The sequence below is a fragment of the Diabrotica undecimpunctata genome, chromosome 1, assembly GCF_040954645.1.
Source record: "Diabrotica undecimpunctata isolate CICGRU chromosome 1, icDiaUnde3, whole genome shotgun sequence".
Classification (NCBI taxonomy): domain Eukaryota; kingdom Metazoa; phylum Arthropoda; class Insecta; order Coleoptera; family Chrysomelidae; genus Diabrotica; species Diabrotica undecimpunctata.
Window position 1 is genome coordinate 112833938 of NC_092803.1, and position 18626 is coordinate 112852563.

General features: G+C 35.9%; 1 protein-coding gene across 4 annotated transcripts in view; it reads right to left on the minus strand.

Annotated features, from left to right (window-relative positions):
- Positions 1–18626, minus strand: part of Snx6 (sorting nexin 6) — a 51035-nt gene that overhangs the window by 16271 nt on the left and 16138 nt on the right. For 2 of the 4 annotated variants that reach the window (XM_072546999.1, XM_072546996.1), the window contains exons 2-5: positions 15734–15961; positions 4645–4766; positions 1819–2446; positions 571–588 (exon numbers count right to left, since the gene is read on the minus strand). In XM_072546999.1, coding sequence (XP_072403100.1) covers positions 571–588; positions 1819–2446; positions 4645–4766; positions 15734–15961 — 996 coding nt within the window. The remainder of the gene's footprint in view (positions 1–570; positions 589–1818; positions 2447–4644; positions 4767–15733; positions 15962–18626) is intronic. The other 2 variants (XM_072547006.1, XM_072547003.1) reach the window with 2 other exon arrangements.

Consider the following 18626-nt stretch of genomic DNA (forward strand, 5'->3'; position numbering starts at 1 on the left):
TAAGGAAAGGAACTCCTATAATTCTGATAAACGTCATTTTTGGAATGCCTGTATATTTGCAAAAATCTAAAAATAACATTTGTAAACCTAAATCCGTTTTTCAAAATCGAGTTATATATAATCGAGTTTCAAAATTCAAAAGTTACATTATATAACAACTTCAACAACGTTTACTGAGATATTAGTCATTTCTTAATTCTTACATATATCATCGATAGTATACTTTCGACTTAAAACATCTTGATTTAACTCGTATAAATGGTGCACGTGCAAAGAAACGATGGACCGAGCATACCAAATCATACAAATAGACATTTCAATTGAAATGCCCCGTGATAGTTTTTAATAAATTAAAAGATAGTCCTTTTAATTATATGTTATTGAAAGCGTTTTTCCTAAAAATAAATTACTAAATTATAAATGAATTTTTGAAAGAGTTACAGACACATTATATAGTACAAAATAATATAGTGACTAGTGAAAAAGAAAGTAAATATTTCAGTTTGCTAGTAACAGAAAAAGTAGGCATGCTTTCTGTGCAAATGCAAATTTTAAGTTAATATCCCATACCTCTTGTATTTCAGGTGCCTGCCAAACAGTTGCATGAAAACAAAATATAAAATTTATAAATAAATTTAATTCACACATAAATTAAATGGCACTAATAATCAAAGTCTATTAAGCAATGGATATGTGAACGATCATATGAAAGTAAAATGTTGGTCTCAATTAACAAATTGGTTTGTATTTTGAGTAACTATTTCAGAAATGGAAATTGAAACGTTAATAAACTTACTTTAACCTTTAATTGTGGCTTATTCCCATTTAAATAGTAATTACTTTAAAAATCGCACAAGAAAATAGATTAACAAACTTGAAATTAATCATTAAACTCCTTACCAGTTTTCACATTTTCTCTCTCTCGTATTTTTTACGATTAATTTCTTTTAGCCAGTCTGGATAGACTTAATCGTTCTCTTTTTCTATGTTCCCTTGGCTTTCAAAACAGTATTTGTTAAGATATTTTCTCATCTGCCATTCTCTGTAAATGATCATAAATTTTCAGATGTATGATTTTAATGTTGTATATTATTTCATACTTGGCTCCCATGAATTCACATTCCTACCATCTCTAGACTCTATCATCATACAGATCTTCTCCAGTAATTTTACAGCATTAAGCCTCATTTCGGGTTTCCTTGTTAGTCGTGATTTCTCACGACTGTGTGTTACTATAATAATTCTTTTTCTTCTTCTTTTCTACCCTTATATCTCTATTACTTTTTATCTTGAGAAAACTCGATATCGTATAAATTGTATGCGCCTATTTCGGTATGTGTAAATCAGGATCAGGTACTCAGGATACTCTATATAGTAATTATAAAATTTTCACTAATTTGCATCTCGTTGCAGTTTCGCATAATATTTGAAATATTGGAAGTATTAAATTAAATATTAAATGGGAATTACCTATACGTCGTACCAGCAACCTCATCAAAATGCGAGAGGTACGAATCACAGAACAATTCACCACTCATTTAAACTACTTGTACCTGTACTTGTAATATATCCTTGGAAACAACAAGAACATAATGAAATAGAGGAAAACACGGACCGTATTAGATTTTGAAACAGCTTCAAAGTTCCTTATTCATGGACAACATGCTACCTTTCACCTAGTGATCTCATTGTCCCCCTATAACTATCATTTTATATTATTTATAAACAAAGTGTTACGGATTATAAAATTCTTTTTAACAACCAACATTTTACTTTATTTTCATTTCGTCATTGTGGTTACCAATAAAAAAAACTTACCGCGTGAATTTCCTTATTTTTATGACGAGCTTTTTCGAGAGTTTTGTTGGCATTTTCGTAATTTGCCAAACACCTAAGTCGGCGCACCAGAAGAGCTCGAGCAGCTTGGCTGTCCCTCATATAGTATCGAAGCGTATCGGCCAACTTTAGATCCTGATCGCTAGCCACTCGACTTTCTAATTTCCTAACCTTTTCGAATGTATCAGATACCCTCGACAAATATTTATCTAGTCTTCCGTTATCACTGTTGGCTAGTTGAATTAATCCCCCGGATATTTTAATATAGCTATCGGCTAGTTCTTTGTGCTTTTCAGTCATCTTATCAGTCCGATAAGTTGCATCCTTTAACTGATTGTGGTACTCCGTTAACGAGTTCATCTGCTGTTCAAAGAAATCGTTCACATCTCTAACTGTAGCGTTTAGGTAATACTGATCAGTGGTGGTTCCTACTGACTTTATGAGACCTCCCAACTGCTGGAGCTTCCCTTTAGGACGGGCACACAAATCTTGATCATATTCGAGAAAAACGTGAAGGTGTTGGTCTTCTCTAAATATGGAATGGCTAGCTAATCGAGTGAGGAATACTTCGTGCATCGCAACCGTTTTTTTGAAGGTGGCGAGATATTCCCTAAAAGAAAAAAAAGTATTTAAACAGTATTATTGTTTAAATAAACAGTCATAAACATGTTTAAACACGCTGTTATTTTGATGTTTTTTAATTCTATGATGTATCTACTGTTATAGTAGGTAGAAGTATGAGAGACATGGTGCAGTGTTTTACAAGGCTTGCGGACGCAGCAAGTGAATTAGGACTTGTGGTAAACGAGGAAAAAATCAAATATATGTTGGTTTCTAAAAACCCTCAAAATATCCAACAAAGAATTCAAATTAACAACCATACCTTTGAGCAAGTTCAAGAATTAACATATCTTGGATCGCTAGTAAACGTAACAAACACGACAAGCGACGAAATAAAAAGACGCATAGCAATAGCAAACAGAACTGTTCACGGTCTCCAGAAACATTTAAAAAATAAAAATATAAAACGTGCAGTAAAGCTTAATATATACAGGACCTTAATAAGACCGGTTTTGATATATGGGGCTGAAACATGGACCTTATCTCAAAATGATAAAAGACTTCTCGGTATTTTTGAGAGAAAAATTCTTAGAAAGATTTTTGGGGCAGTAAATGAAAATGGGCTATGGCGTCGAAGATATAACTTTGAACTATATCAGTTATACACCGATCCAGATATTGTGAAATTCGTTAAAGTGCAGAGACTTAGATGGGCTGGACACATTGCTAGGATGTCAGATTACGAATACACAAAGAGATTAACATTTTCAAAACCAGAGGGCACAAGAAGCAGAGGACGACCACGAATGAGATGGATTGATGATGTGGAAGAAGACCTACAGATTCTAAGGGTTAGAAGATGGAGGGAAATTACCAGGAATCGACAGTAGTGGCGACTTCTTTGTGAGCAGGCCAAGATTCACAACGGATTGTCGAGCCACTTATGATGATGATGTATCTACTAGAATATATGTACCTTCCTTCAACATTAAAATGGAATCTTTTAGTTTGAACCGAAAATCGGCCCAAATTTTTGCATGCTTGTGTGAATGCATTTTTTTGACAGATGAGGGTTGTCAACAAATGAACATTTAATGAGAATAAATGCTATATACTACAATTATTTTCTTACGCCGATTGCTGAATGGTGCAAAAATGTCCATGAGGAAAAGCAGCCTTTAAAAATTTGAGCAGGAGTGGACTTGCACAATTACTGCATTAGACGCAAAAATGTTTCCGAAACTATTTTTTGTGATATTTTACTTTTTAATTATATATTTTTTTTTAATTGAACCACAGATGTAACTAGAAACATGTATTTTATTTGACTTTTCAACTTCTAGCTCGGAAATCATTTTCAATATACTATTATTTAATCTCGGACTACTGGGTGCAACATAAACAATAGGAAGATTTAAAAAACTTCGTTCACTTATCAACTTGTTTAAGAACAGAATAGATAGAATTTACAGTTATGTCAACGGACGTACGGTTTCAATAAATAATTTTTGTGCTGATGATAATTTAAAATCAAAAGTGCCTTTCAGACTTTAAATTGCGACTGCCTTTAAGTTATGTTATATTTAATGCCACACGTTTTTTTCAAGATTTATAATACTTAACTCTCTTTCTCTCTCCCTCCCCCTCTCTCTATATAGGGTTAGTAGAAAATACTGAAAGGGATTTAGAACAAAGATTGGAATAGCGGAGACAAGCTCGTGAGGAAAAAGGTTTAAAAATTAAAGACGTAAAGAAAACAAAAACAGAGTATTTGGACTGTTAATTTAAATATGGAGTTACTACAAATAAAATGATAATTTTTCATTTGTTCTGCGTCCATTGCCGTCCATGTACATTTGTGTATTTCTTTGTGCTGGTAAAAACTGTTTAATATATTTAGATTCTTCTTATTATTTTGCCCACATGTGTTTATGAATCGTTTGCCAATAAATTTTTCTACACCCTTATAATCAGAGGTCACAAGATTGTAAAATGTAGAAATATACAGTCAGAAAAATGAAAGATTACCCATAAACGATCATATCAATCACTTATTTTGTATTTGCTGGCTTTTTCTATAACAAACATTTGTTATTTATAGAAAAAGACAGCAAATACAAAATAAGTGATTGATATGATCTTCATGGGTAATCTTTCATTTTTCCGGCTGTAAATATCCAACAGAGAATGACATGAAAACGTCATAATAAATATGCAAAAATGTATGTTTTTGACTACAATACTTACGCCTCTAATTCTTGTTTCATTTTTGTAAATTCCTCTTTGGTCATGGTACCTTCCCCTTCACCTAAGCGTTGTAACTTTTCACGAGAAGCATCGAAATTTGGACGGGGTGGTGGTGGTGGGATCTGTAATTAAATTAAAGATTTCAAAATATTAAAAGGATTTTTTTTTCGAAAAGAATGCTAATATTAATATAGTTTCCTATAGTACAATAGTACGCATAGCATAACTTATATTTATTACATATATATATATATATATATATATATATATATATATATATATATATATATATATATATATATATATATATATATATATATATATATATATGGAAAAGGATAATGCGAGTGAATAATAAAAGTAAAATGCAATCGCATGTCTCGGAAAACAGAAAACCAAAAGGTATATCGATGGAAGGCAACCGTATATAAGTATTTCTGCCTATTGTTCATCTTCAGTACGGTGCAGCCAAGTTAGAAAAGGATCCTTTTCTATTTAATCTTTTCTAACTTAATTTATGACATTCTAGCATATGCAGACGATGTGGACATTATAACAAGAACTAGGGCGAGAACTGCGGAAATCCTAACCGAGCTAGTAGCAGCAGCAGAACGAATGGGGTTACAGATAATTCAAAATAAAACCAAATTCATGGCGACTAACACAAACACAAGAGCTGGAAATGCTGACACAAATTTAATCATCAATGACCAAAACTTCGAAGCAGTCAAAGAGTTCATATATCTAGGGACATCGGTTAACCCCAATAATAACACATCTGAGGAAATAAAAAGGCGAATAATAATTGCAGACAGGTGTTGTCTATCAAAGTACTTAGCTAACAAACGTCTGTCTCAAAAAACTCGTATAAGGCCGTATAGAACACTGATAGTCCCCGTTCTCACATATGGATCAGAGGCATGGACGCTAACGAAAACAGATGACTCCGCTCTATCCATTTTTGAAAGAAAGGTGCTACGCAAGATATTCGGAGCGGTCTGTGAGAACGGAATATGGAGGTGTAGATACAACTTTGAACTGCAGATTATCTACAAGCATACGTTTGGTGTAAAGATATTACCACTATAATTAAGCAAAACCGCCTTAGTGGGCAGGACATGTAGCCCGGGCCCCTGAGTCAAACATGATAAAAAGATTCTAACAGCGCAACCCGTGGGAATGAGAAGACGGGGTAGACCAAAGCTGAGGTGGATGGACGGGGTAACACAAGATGCCGAGAAGATCGGAGTCGGCAACTGGAAAATTCAAGCGAGGGACAGAATAGAATGTCGTAGAAAGCTTGAGAAGGTCGAGGCCCTCTAAGGGCTGTAGCACCAAGATGATGAACTTTTGCAACTGCAACAACAATACGACTTCCAATGTTCATAAAAAGATAAGCAAAATAATAGACAGCAAAAAAAAACAGCGGAATACTGAAAGACAGTAACAACAAAATCTCTGTGGGAGCAGAAGAAAATTAAAGCGCTGGAAAGAATACTTTATCAAACTATTTAACAACGAATGACCAAAGCGACCCTAGAGAAATGGATAATATATTCATAACCTTCATAAAAGTCAAACGCACCCGCATATACAAGATATATGAACAAGTCGACGACGTTCAATTTGGCTTCAGAAACGGATATAGAACTCTAGAGGCTCTATTCTCGCTCAATATAGTTACACTGAACGGTACATGAAATATACGTCCGATTCTTAAACTATCACAAAGATTTTGATAGTCATTGTCAGCAGCCTGCTTGAACTCCAGCACCTTATAGACGATATTGAAGAATGTAGCTAGGTCTATCACTGAACTGAAAACCATAAGTTTCCTAGGGTATACTTATGGTTTTATTGAAAGTACAAATACACACTCCGAATACACAACAGCCTCCGAATACACAAGATCAATTTCTTCATCAGGAACTAAGACTTACAATTCGAATGCTACGCTGTTAGGTGTTCCTAATCCTTCTCTACGGCCGAGAGAACTGGACCCTCTTCGCTAGAAAAGAGAATCGAAGCTTTTGAAATCTACCTGTATAGGAGAATACGACGAATTTTCAGGACCAAATGAGTACCTAACATCCAAGTTCTAAACAGAATGCAGAAGAACAAAGAGCTGATGCCAAAGATCAAAGCGTGTAAGCTATTGTACATCTGTTACCAAATGAGAGGGGATAGATATGAATTATTTCGGTTGACCGGCATCAAGCAAAAATTCAGGGGAAAAGGTCAATAGGAAGAAAATAAAATTCCTGGCTCAAGAATCTATATCGATGCCTCGGCACAATATCACTCGAAATCTTCGTGTTTAACTATAGTTAATTGGATCGTCAAACTTCGAAGGGGGACGGCGCAATAAAAAGAAGCCATAGTTTCAATAAGATGACCGCCATAAGCCACAAAGGCAAACCATCAATTGCTTGATAAATGCCACATAATTATTCTGTCAAATTTGATTTGAATAGATTTCAAGTGTCCTTGGATCAGTTATGTGTCCGAGGATTTAATGCCACGTGAAAATACGAAAACCGAATAAATAATAAGTTGGTTTCAGCGTTTGTGATAACCCGCTTTTATATAAATGTTTATGGATTCGGCAAAAGCTATAGAAAACTATTTTAATCTTGTATCATTATAAAACAATACATTTAAGTATAATTTTTCTTATAATAAAAATATATTAAAATAATATCTATTTTCGCCTTTTATTATTATTAAACATAAGCTAAAAAGTTATATAAAAACATATCGGTTTAGATGAGGGGTCAACCTTATCAGCTGTATTTTCCAAAAATTGTTTTTTAATGGTCGTTAATACATACCAGTATAAGACGGCAAAACATATTTTAAAAAGTGAACATTTTTATAAATATCTAAACCATTTATCTAAATTATGGGTTTCTCAAATCCATTTTACTGATAATATAAATATATACGTTTATCAAATAAATTATGGCCACAGATTATTTTACATTTGTACACAAATAAAATGAAAAATGCTTTTTAAACTTTGTTTATGATTTAATTATTTATTTTGAATCACAAACCAGGTATTTATATAAGGAATTCATACTATAGATGAGGATAATAATATATTGAAGACCAAATTTCTCAATAAATAAATATTCAAAAAGCATTTAAAAGACTGTGTAATCCATTCTGAGCGAAAATGTTGCCACTGCCAGTCTTTTTAGAACCGAATCAGGAAACAAACGTAGCTCCGAAATTGATATAATAGGTAGGTTTTCATTTATTCTAAATCTAGGGTATACGCAAAAGAAGGTACAAGCACATTTTATGTGACAGAACGGAAAGACCTACTAGGCCAAACGACCCTAGATATTTAGATGAACATAAAGAACATCTATATTCGGAGAGACAGATGGGACTGTATAAGAAAGAATATCAGAGGATATTCCAGATACATAGTAAGATGGAAAAGCAAGAAGACAATATGGGAGTTATCAGTCAGAATGGCTAACGTTTGATTGATTAACAGCGAAGTAAAACCTCAGAAACAGGCAGCGAATTGATTATTCCAATTTAATGGTCATTGAGTGTCATTTTGTACGTTTTTTACAAATTATGAGCTTATATTCGCCGATCGCTAAGCTACCACCGATCATAAACTCTGGCAATTCTTATTTTATAGTTTTAAACTAATAAGTAGACTCTCACAAAGTAGAATATAGCTTGGATTTGCTATTGGTTGGTAATACCTTTCAAATGGACCTATTATAATACTAAGTAATAACTGTTTGACTGTTTGTTTGTTCTAGACTTTGTTTAATCGCTTCTTCTGTTAACGCTATCTCCGTTATTGTAAACTCCGGGTATTTACTTATATTTAGCTTTCTCTTATATTATTACATAGCCATTCATATGTAAATCGTCTATCTTTTCTTTTATTATTATGAGGTATTCCGTTTTCGGCAAGTTTATCTGACGACCTGCCCTAGTATTTTCTACTTGTAGTTGTATCCACATGACCCACTTTTACAGCCGGTTTCCGAAAGGCTGATCATTATCAAAATTAGGTAATCTACTGTTAACAGTCGATTAAATGCATTTTAAGTTGCAGAAACATCGATCAAACTTCAATCACATAACACACATTAACTAATCTAACAAGCCAATAATCGATTATTAACAGCCTGTCAGAAGTATTTTGGGTTTCCGAAACGCTAATTATCGTTTTATCTATGTCAAACTTCTGTCATACTAGCTTGTCAGGTAATCTGAGATTTTTGGACGATTAATCTTATAATCTTTGGTTATGTACCAATGGTTGTAAGTAAATAAAATAAAATCTTTGGTTACGTTGTAAGATACATAAACCTAAGGTGTTTTATAGAAAGATGTTGTTTAGAAAGAACCCAAAAATATTGTTAAAAAGGTTCATTTTAAGAATTAAAGATGATAAATGACAAATTGGTAAACATTAACGAACGACACAAAATTATAAGTTAGTTAGGTTATGTTTGTTTGTTGATTTTCAGAATGCAGATTACACATAAACAGGAATAATGGTAAAGTGAAACAGCAACATTACTTTCTTAATTTAGAGCAAGATAAAGAACAATTCGTACAGAAATAATAAACGATTACAATCGGTGATCACGTAATTTTACCATAATTTTCGTTACGGAAACCTGTCCCTTGTTAACAATTGATCAAATTTGATACTTGATTACATGATTGGAGATTTGAATAACGTTTCGGAAACCGGCCGTTAGTCTATTGTTACAATAAATATTATGGCGTATAAAACTGTAAGTATATTATGACTAATTCTTTTCTATTTCTAGTAATTTCGGCGCTCAGTTGAAAGACCTGTTTACCGGAATTCTGATGAGTCACACACGATTCGAAATTTCCAGAGGCAGGCCGAATAAAACCAGCATGGGTGACCTTCTGGGCTCTTCGATGGGGGATCGCCGTGATTCTCGAATAACTGCATTTTATATTTAAAGAGGAAATTTGTTGTAAACAGAACAGTTAGTTTTTGAACATCGCGTCGAGTTTTAAAAATGTAACGTAAATGTAGATAAATTATATAATTATTAAGTGTAAGATAAATTAGTTATATTGTTCAAATAAAGACTTTAAATCAACTTATAAGTGTTGTAAGTGTAGGTAACCTTTAATAATAAATAAAAACAATTAGAATAATAAAAACATAACAAATGGTGTCAGAAGTAAAATATAAAATAAATTGTGAAAATGACGACGATTTATGAGCTCACAGTTACGAATTTAAGAAGACATCTCGAGGACAGAGAATTAGCTTCTACTGGAAAAAAGGCTGAGTTAGTCCAACGACTAAAGAACGCTTTGCAGGAAGGAGGGTTGGACCCAGAAACTTATATATTTGAAGACAAACATGCTACTGTTATCTCGTCGATTTCGAAAGTTTCTTCCGATGTGGCCAAAGTTTCTGGTGACATCGCATCATTAGAGAACAAAGTTTCTGGTGACATCGCATCATTAGAGAACAAAGTTTCCGGCGACATCGCTTCTTTGGAAGACAAAGTTTCTAACGAGATTTCTTCTCTGGAAAGCAAAGTCTCTGCTAACATCTCTTTGGAAATCTCTAAAGTCACTTCTGAGATGTCTGCCCTCGACGATAGAATGTCTTCGTTAAAAAACCAAGTTGCTGCCGATATGTTGGCCTTCGAAGAAAAGATATGGAAAGAGATGGAAAGGAAGATGGAGGAAACAGGGACAGCAGAGAGAGGATACAAGCCAATTACAGCAGAGACAAAAGAAGACAAAACGAAATGTAAGTTGGAAACACGGCCGAAATTTGAAGGAAGTGGAGGTTCTGTTCATGTTAAAGTCCCAACTTTCGACGGAAAATCATCATGGAACAACTACATGAAACAGTTCCAATCAGCCGCAAGAGCGGATGGATGGTCTGAAAAAGAAAAGGCTGTAAACCTGACTATCGCTCTTCGAGGAGATGCCTTAGACGTGCTTCAGACCATAGCCGTAGAGGAGACGGATGATTTCGAACAACTTAAGAAGAGGTTCAATATACGATATGGCCAAGAACATTTGAAGCATGTATATCACTCGCAGCTTAAAAATCGAAGACAAAAAAAAAGATGAGGCTCTTCAAGAATATGAGGTAGATATTGCCAGATTAGTACGATATGCTTATCCAACAGTTCCCGAAGACGTGATCGAAAAATTGGCCGTTCAAATGTTTATTGATGGTCTTCGTGATCATGAAATGCAGAGAACACTGCGACTAGCTCGTCACAAGACGCTGATTAATGTCTTATCCGCCGCCCTAGAATACGAGTCAGCTACACAGGCCTCTGGCGGTTACAGTAAAGTTGGGACTGTATAAGAGGAAGGAGATGAAGATAAACTTGACCAGCTCGTTAATGTGATGAAAAGTATTACATGCAAGAAAACGAAGACCATAAAATCAAGACACTCACCATCAGGAAAACTAGAACGAGTCGGCCTTAGGGGGGCAGCTTCGACCCGGAACTTTTCCAAAGACCCTCTCATACTAATAGCTTCTTTGAAATGTCGTGAAGATAGTGTATATGTAGATGGAGAAATAAATGGTAGAAGGCATACGTTGTTGGTGGATACCGGAGCGACCAGAACCATTATACGCCCGACAGTTATAAACAGCCGTAAGAAACTGTCACCAACGAGGTTGCGACTTCGGACCGCTACAGGTGAAAATGCAAACATTCATGGAGAAATCCAGGTACAATTAGGAATTGGAGCAGAAAAGTTCGTCCATACTGTTATAGTTGGTGACATCGAAGAGGATGTTATATTAGGAATGAACGTAATGAATATGCATGGATTCCAATTGGATTTTAAGAATAAGGTAATCAAAGTTGGCAACGAGGAGGTATTTCTTCATCCACATGATGACAACACTGTGCAAGCAGCCATTAAAGAAGATACAGTCGTGCCTGCGAGAAGCGACACGACAATTATAGTAGCGCGGCTACAGGGAATTGTGGACGAAGGGACACCTGTTATGATGGAGCCTTGGAACCATGACGACGAGGTTGGCCGTGGAATCATAATTGGAAAGGAATTGGTACCTTCGGCTAAAGAAATTCCTGTAAGACTTATCAATGTCAACGACTACTCAGTGACCATCAAGAAAGAGACAAAAGTAGGAACTTGTGTACCTGTGACATCCATAATCCGCCAGGCGACAACATCTGATAATTCCGACGGCAAATTCGATCAAATGGTTGCAGTTGCAGGACAGTCTCTAAATCAGATGGAGAAAAGAAAATTAAGGGAATTTCTTCGGCAGTATCGTGATATTTTCGTACTGAAAGGAGGAAAGACGGGAAGAACTACCGTTGTTAAGCATAAAATTGATAATGGTAATGCTAAGCCAATTCGTCAAACAGCTCGACGATTACCACAGGCGAAAAGAGAGGAAGCTGAAACAATTGTTCAGGAAATGAAGAAAGACGGGGTGATATAATCTTCTACGAGCCCATGGGCCTCTCCGGTGGTCCTGGTTAAGAAGAAAGACGGAACGACGAGGTCCTGTGTGGATTACCGTTTGCTGAACAACGTTACCAAGAAAGATAGTTATCCTCTGCCTCGGATCGAGGATACATTGGACACATTGGCTGGAAGTAAGTTGTTTTCTACTTTGGATTTGAAGTCTGGATACTGGCAGGTAGAAATGGACCCAGTAGATAAAGAGAAGACAGCCTTCACCACAGGACCTGGATTGTGGCAATTCAACGTTATGCCATTTGGACTTTGTAATGCTCCTGCGACATTTGAGAGGCTTATGGAAAATGTGTTGAGAGGATTATCTTGGAAAATATGCCTGGTTTACCTGGATGACATAATCTCTCTTGGGGGAGACATTTGAAGACCATCTGAAGAATTTAGAAAACGTTTTTAATCTACTTATTATATATTGATGTTAAACCCCAAGAAGTGCCAGCTATTTCAAGGTAAAGTCAATTATCTGGGTCATATAGTCAGTAAAGAAGGAGTAGCCGTGGATAAGGGAAAAATCGATTTCATTAAGGAATGGCCAGTACCAACGGACAAACATCAAGTGAGAAGTTTTCTTGGACTATGTACTTACTACCGGAAGTTTATTAAGAAGTTTGCAGATATCGCTAAGCCATTAACGCGACTTACAGAGGAAGCAAGAGACTACCGCTGGGATACAGACTGCCAAAATGCCTTTGAGACCTTAAAAAAGCATTTAATCACAGCACCAATTTTAGGGTATCGGCTGCCAGAAGGAGTGTTCATCTTAGATACAGATGCAAGTAATGTGGGAATTGGAGGAGTGCTGTCTCAATTTCAAGGAGGACAGGAACGAGTCCTTGGATATTTTAGTAAAGTTCTTTCAAAACCTGAGCGGAATTATTGCGTCACGAGAAGAGAATTTCTAGCAGTAGTGAAATCAGTAGAGCACTTCTATCAATACCTCTATGGAAGGAAGTTTTTAATCCGAACCGACCATGCCGCCCTTAAGTGGTTGATGTTGTTTAAGAATCCAGAGGTCAGATAGCCAGATGGATCGAACGATTCCAAGAATACGATTTCAAGATTGAGCACCGGGCCGGAGTTAGCCACAGAAACGCTGATTCTCTTTCCAGAAGGCCATGTCCAGCAGAGTGTTCCCACTGCAACAAAACGGAATCCAAGGAAGCAGCAGTGCTAAGAACAACGATGGTCAACGACGACTGGACGCCTACCAAGATAAAGGAAGAACAAGAGAGAGATCCAGTTGTCCAGAAAATTCGAAAATGGAAGGAGGAAAACCGTCGACCACCTTGGCAAGAAATATCAAACCTATGCTCAGTAGTTAAGACGTATTGGGCCCAGTGGGACTCATTTATCCTGGAAGATGGCTTGCTCAAATGAGTACTGGAAAATGATGACGGTTCAGAGAAGAGAAGACAGTTGGTGATCCGGGTGTCGACCTGGAGAAGATGTAGCAGGTGAAGATTATGTGATCGAATTACGAAGAAGAATGGACGATGTACATGAGTTGGTCCGTTCCCACCTTCAGATCGCTAGCGACCGAATGAAGAAACGGTACGATACACAAGCCGAAAAGGGTTGCTTTAAGAAGAACGACAAAGTCTGGCTCTATCCGGCAGATAGAGCCAGATAGAGATAGAGTATTGGCAAATCTCAAGATCCCAGATCCCAGAAGCGAAAAGGTTGTTCTCCCAAGTTGCAGAATTTTGGGAAGGTCCATACCTACTTATGGAGAAGTTCAACGATTTCATCTACCGAATAAGCAAGATTCCGAGGGGAAAGCCGATGATAGTACACCATAACCGGCTGGCGTCTTTCAAAGGTGACTACGACGTAGATGAAGAAGTGAGTAAACCAAGTCCAAGATGTGTCTGACCTCACGTTTGAGGAATTCATGGGGGCCTACGGAGGTACCGGTAAAGCAAGACATGGTGTTACCACTGAAGAAAAGCAAGATCTGCTCGCGCTTCCCGATGACTACTCGCTGGCCCTTACCATCCCGGCCAGTATCAAAGACGCACCAGGGTTGGCATCCGTCTTTCGAAAGAAGTTCGGTCGAGTTGCAGAACTTCAATGCCAAGTACCAGCTCCCGGGAAAGCCTTGAAACTCCAAGATGCATCACGTTACCTTTTCTACCTGGTAACAAAAGACACTGCCCGTGACCAACCTACCTACCGAGATGTATGGGAAGCCTTACTTCAATTAAGAGGGCACGTACTAGAGTCCGACGTGCAAAAGTTAGCTATGCCAAAGTTAGAGTGCCGCCAATTAGATTGGGGGGTTATCGGAAGTATGGTGGAGGAGATCTTTAAAGACACCGAAGTCCAGGTGTTAGTCTGTTGCAATCCGCATAGTTACTGGTGCGAAGAGAAAACCGTCCCTTGCCATTTTTATACAACTGGAAGCTGTAAAAGAGGGTCCAGTTGCCGATACCAGCATACCGTTCCAGTTCCAGTCCCGATAAGGTTCCAGGAGGAACCATCTTTTAAGAGGGGGGCAATGATTCATATTTAACTGTAAACATTATATTTCTAATCCTATTCCATTCAAGTCTTTTATAGATCATACACCAGCCGGCAGAAACCCCAGGTAATACCTGACGGGTCTCTTACGATTCGAAGTTTCCAGAAGCAGGTCAAATGAAAACCAGTCCGGTTGACCTTCTCGTCTGTTCGAAGGGAATCGCCGGAATTCTAGTCTAACGGTTAATTAGTATAAATATAGAGGAACCTTTTATTTAAGTTACAGTTAGTTTTGAATATGAAGTCGAGTTTTTAGTCCGAAATAAATATTGTAAATAAATGATATAAATTAAAGTAGTTGTGTCCTAGTTATTAGTGATAAGTGTGAAACTGTAATGAATATATAAATATTCTAATAAACTTGTAAGTGTTATAAATGTAGAACCTTTGATAATAAATAAAGACAATAAATTAGATTAATAAAAATACTACAGTATTCATTCTTATAATACCCGAGGTTTAGATGACATATATGTACCTAGAACTATGTATAAAAGTACGATGAACTCGCTCTTTTTTAAAAGCTTCCTTAAATGTAATCAGTTACCTACATCTGTAAAAAAATGTACTATATCAAAAATTTATAGTGTACTTTCTTTATGTAACAATAAAACACTGAAAACTTTGTTTTCAAACTTCCACAAAATTTATTTTAAATTGTTATCACTACAGCTGTTTCGGCTGATTGCCTTTCTCAAGTGAGAAAGGCAATCAGCCGAAACAGCTGTAGTGATAACAATTTAAAATAAATTTTGTGGAAGTTTGAAAACAAAGTTTTCAGTGTTTTATTGTTACATAAAATGAATTTCCATCAAGTAACGGTCGAATCCATCAATTACTTTCTTTATGTTGTATGTATATTAGGTTTTTCTATTTAAATAAAGATCTATCTATCTAAATATATAAAAAATAAAAACAAACATATCTAGCAAGGGCAGGACATCTAACAATCACAAAAGAAAAATCCTCCCAGACTAGAGACCAGAGAAAATATGTGTAGATGTAGAACAAAACTTAAAAAATGAATATAAAGAAAAAAACTTACAATATATCCCGCATATTTAGGCTCTTCTTCATAACGATCGTGAAGCCATATGAACTCTTCATGTTGTCTGACTACTAAAAACTCTTGTTTCTGGAAATTCTTCATTGAAGTGCGAGTGTGGACAGTGAATTTAACTTTGTCTTTTTCGCTGAGCGCATCAGAAATATCCACAATAAGGGAACTGTCTGTGAGAGGCACATTATTACCTTCATCTGGAGATCTATCTGACTGCAAAATAAACAAAATAATGAAATAATACTGTAAGAAATGGTAATGACTAGAAAAAATGGATTTTGATTTGCAATATGATGTTATATAAGGAAAAGAACACATAATATAAATAATAAATGTTTTATGTTTTTATCATAATACTGTTGCCGTTGGCCCAGTCCAGTCCAACACAAAACAGACCGGTTTGTAAAATAATATGTTTCATATATATCAGAGGCGTGGTTTCCACAGCTTAATATTCGACACTTACTCATTCAAACTCGAGCACTAAGGTTAAAAAAATATACCAGTTTCTGGGATTCAAGTTTCGAGTCTCGTTAATTTTTTAACATTAGATATAGTAAATAATCGCCTTTTTTCTTCAGTTCTTCTTTGTCAACCATTTTCCATCCACTCCTGAATGTAGGTCTCTCCCAATTGCTTCCATCTTTCTCTATCTTGCGCCAATCTAATCCACTGTTTGCCTGCCACTGTTCTTATGTCATCTACCCATCTTTTTTGAGGTCTTCCCATGCTTCTTGTTGTCGTCCTTGGTCTCCATTCTAGAATTCTCCGTGTCCACCTGTTGTCATTATATCGGGCTACGTGACCTGCCCAGCGCCATTTCATTTTTGCAATTTCTTCCACAATATCCCTAATCTTCGTTCTATGTCTTATCTCGGTGTTTCTAATCTTGTCTCTTAGTGATATTCCAAGCATGATTCGTTCCTTTGCTCTTTGCGTTGTTTCTAATTTTTTAGCAGATTTTTTGGTAAGGACTACTGTCTCCAAGCCGTAAGTACAAACTGATAGTATGAATGTGTTATACACCTTTTTCTTTAAGTTCATAGGAATGGAGGTGTTTTTCAAGATATATGCTAATTTGCCGAAAGCGCCCCATGCCAGTTGTGTTCTTCTTTTAATTTCAGCATCTTGATTTGGTTTTCCTAGTTTGATAACATGACCTAGATATACATAATGTTCAACATTTTCTATGGTATGATTTTGTATTGTTATATTTGTCTGGTCTCGGCTCAGTATTTTTGTTTTACTGTAGTTCATTTTTAAGCTTACCCCTCCTGAAACTGCATTTAATTGTTGTAACATATCATTTAGTTCTTGGATATTATCGGCTATTAAAACTATGTCATCTGCGAATCGCAAGTGGTTTAAGTATGATCCGTCGACGTTGATACCCTTATTGTTCCATTCTAGTTTCTTAAAAATGTCTTCTAGAGCAAGGGTAAATAGTTTGGGAGAGATGGTGTCTCCTTGTCTTACTCCCCGTTGTAGTCTTATGGGATTAGTTTTTGTGCTTTCGTCCAGCTTTATCTGAATGGTGGCATTTTCATATATGTTTTTAATTATGTTAGTGTATCTTGAATCTATACGTGCATTTTCTAGAGATTCAAGCACTGCCCATAATTCGATGGAATCGAATGCTTTATGGAAATCGACGAACGCCATATGAATTGGAACATTATACTCGGTGTATTTTTCTATCAGTGTTCTTACGGTGTGCAAGTGGTCTATGGTACTAAAATGTCTTCTGAATCCAGCCTGCTCGATAGGTTGATAGAAATCGAGCTTATGTGTTAGGCGTTTGGTTATGATTTTAGTTAGTAATTTATACAGATGTGAGAGCAAGGATATTGGTCGGTAATTCTCGATGTTTGCTTTGTCTCCTTTCTTGAATAGTAAAATGACTTCTGAGTTGTACCATTCTTGAGGAATCTTTCCTTCATCAATTACTTTATAATTAAATAAAATATTTAATACCTGTTCTATTTTCTTCCACCGATTTTCAACATTTCGACTGTAATTTTATCCTCTCCCGGACATTTATTCGTTTTTAGTTGATTTAGGGCCATTCTTATTTCATAGTCGGTTATGTCCGGTATTTCTTCTGAGCCGGTGTTAATTATTGTTCGTTCAGTACGTCGTTGTTGTGGTTGTGTATTTGCCGAGTATAATTTAGTGTAGAATTTTTCAATGGCCTCGCTTATTTCCTTTCTGTCTCGGACGGTGACGTTTTTCTCATTTTTTATTTCTATGATTTTTCTTGTGCCGTTTGAGTTTTTTGCTTTGAGTACTTTCATATTGCAGTTATCTTGTATTATATTTTTTATTAGATTGTTAGTATAGTTTCTATGATCGTTCCTAATTTCTTTCTTCACGTTTTTGTTTAAACTTTTGAAGCTGTCCGAAGTTCGATCTGTTCTGTTTCGTCTTTCTTTTAGTAATTTAATTGTATTAGGTTGAAGTTTAGATGTTTTGGCTGTTTTCGTGTTTGAGCATATTTTCTTAACCGATGTTGTTACAGTTACTTTTATTTTATTGGCTAGTCCGTTTATATCCATTTGTCTCAGTATCTCTACTGATTTTAGTCTTGTGCTTAGCTCTCTTTGGTATTCCGTTTGTTTTTGAAATAGGACATCGGTGGTCTTCAGTTCTAGTATATTAAAATATCTTAACTTAAATTCAAGTGATTAGGAGTTGATGTAGATTAACTCTTACTGTGCCTGATAATAGCTAAAATAGCTTTAAGTGTAGTCTTTGAATAAAGCCAGCTAGGGCAAAAGTGGTGTGTTCTTTTGTGAATGTCATATAAAAGCAGTCCTTTTCTTCAACCGAAGACGGAGAAACGTCGTTCCTTCTCTATATGGTCCTTCGAGCTGGATTA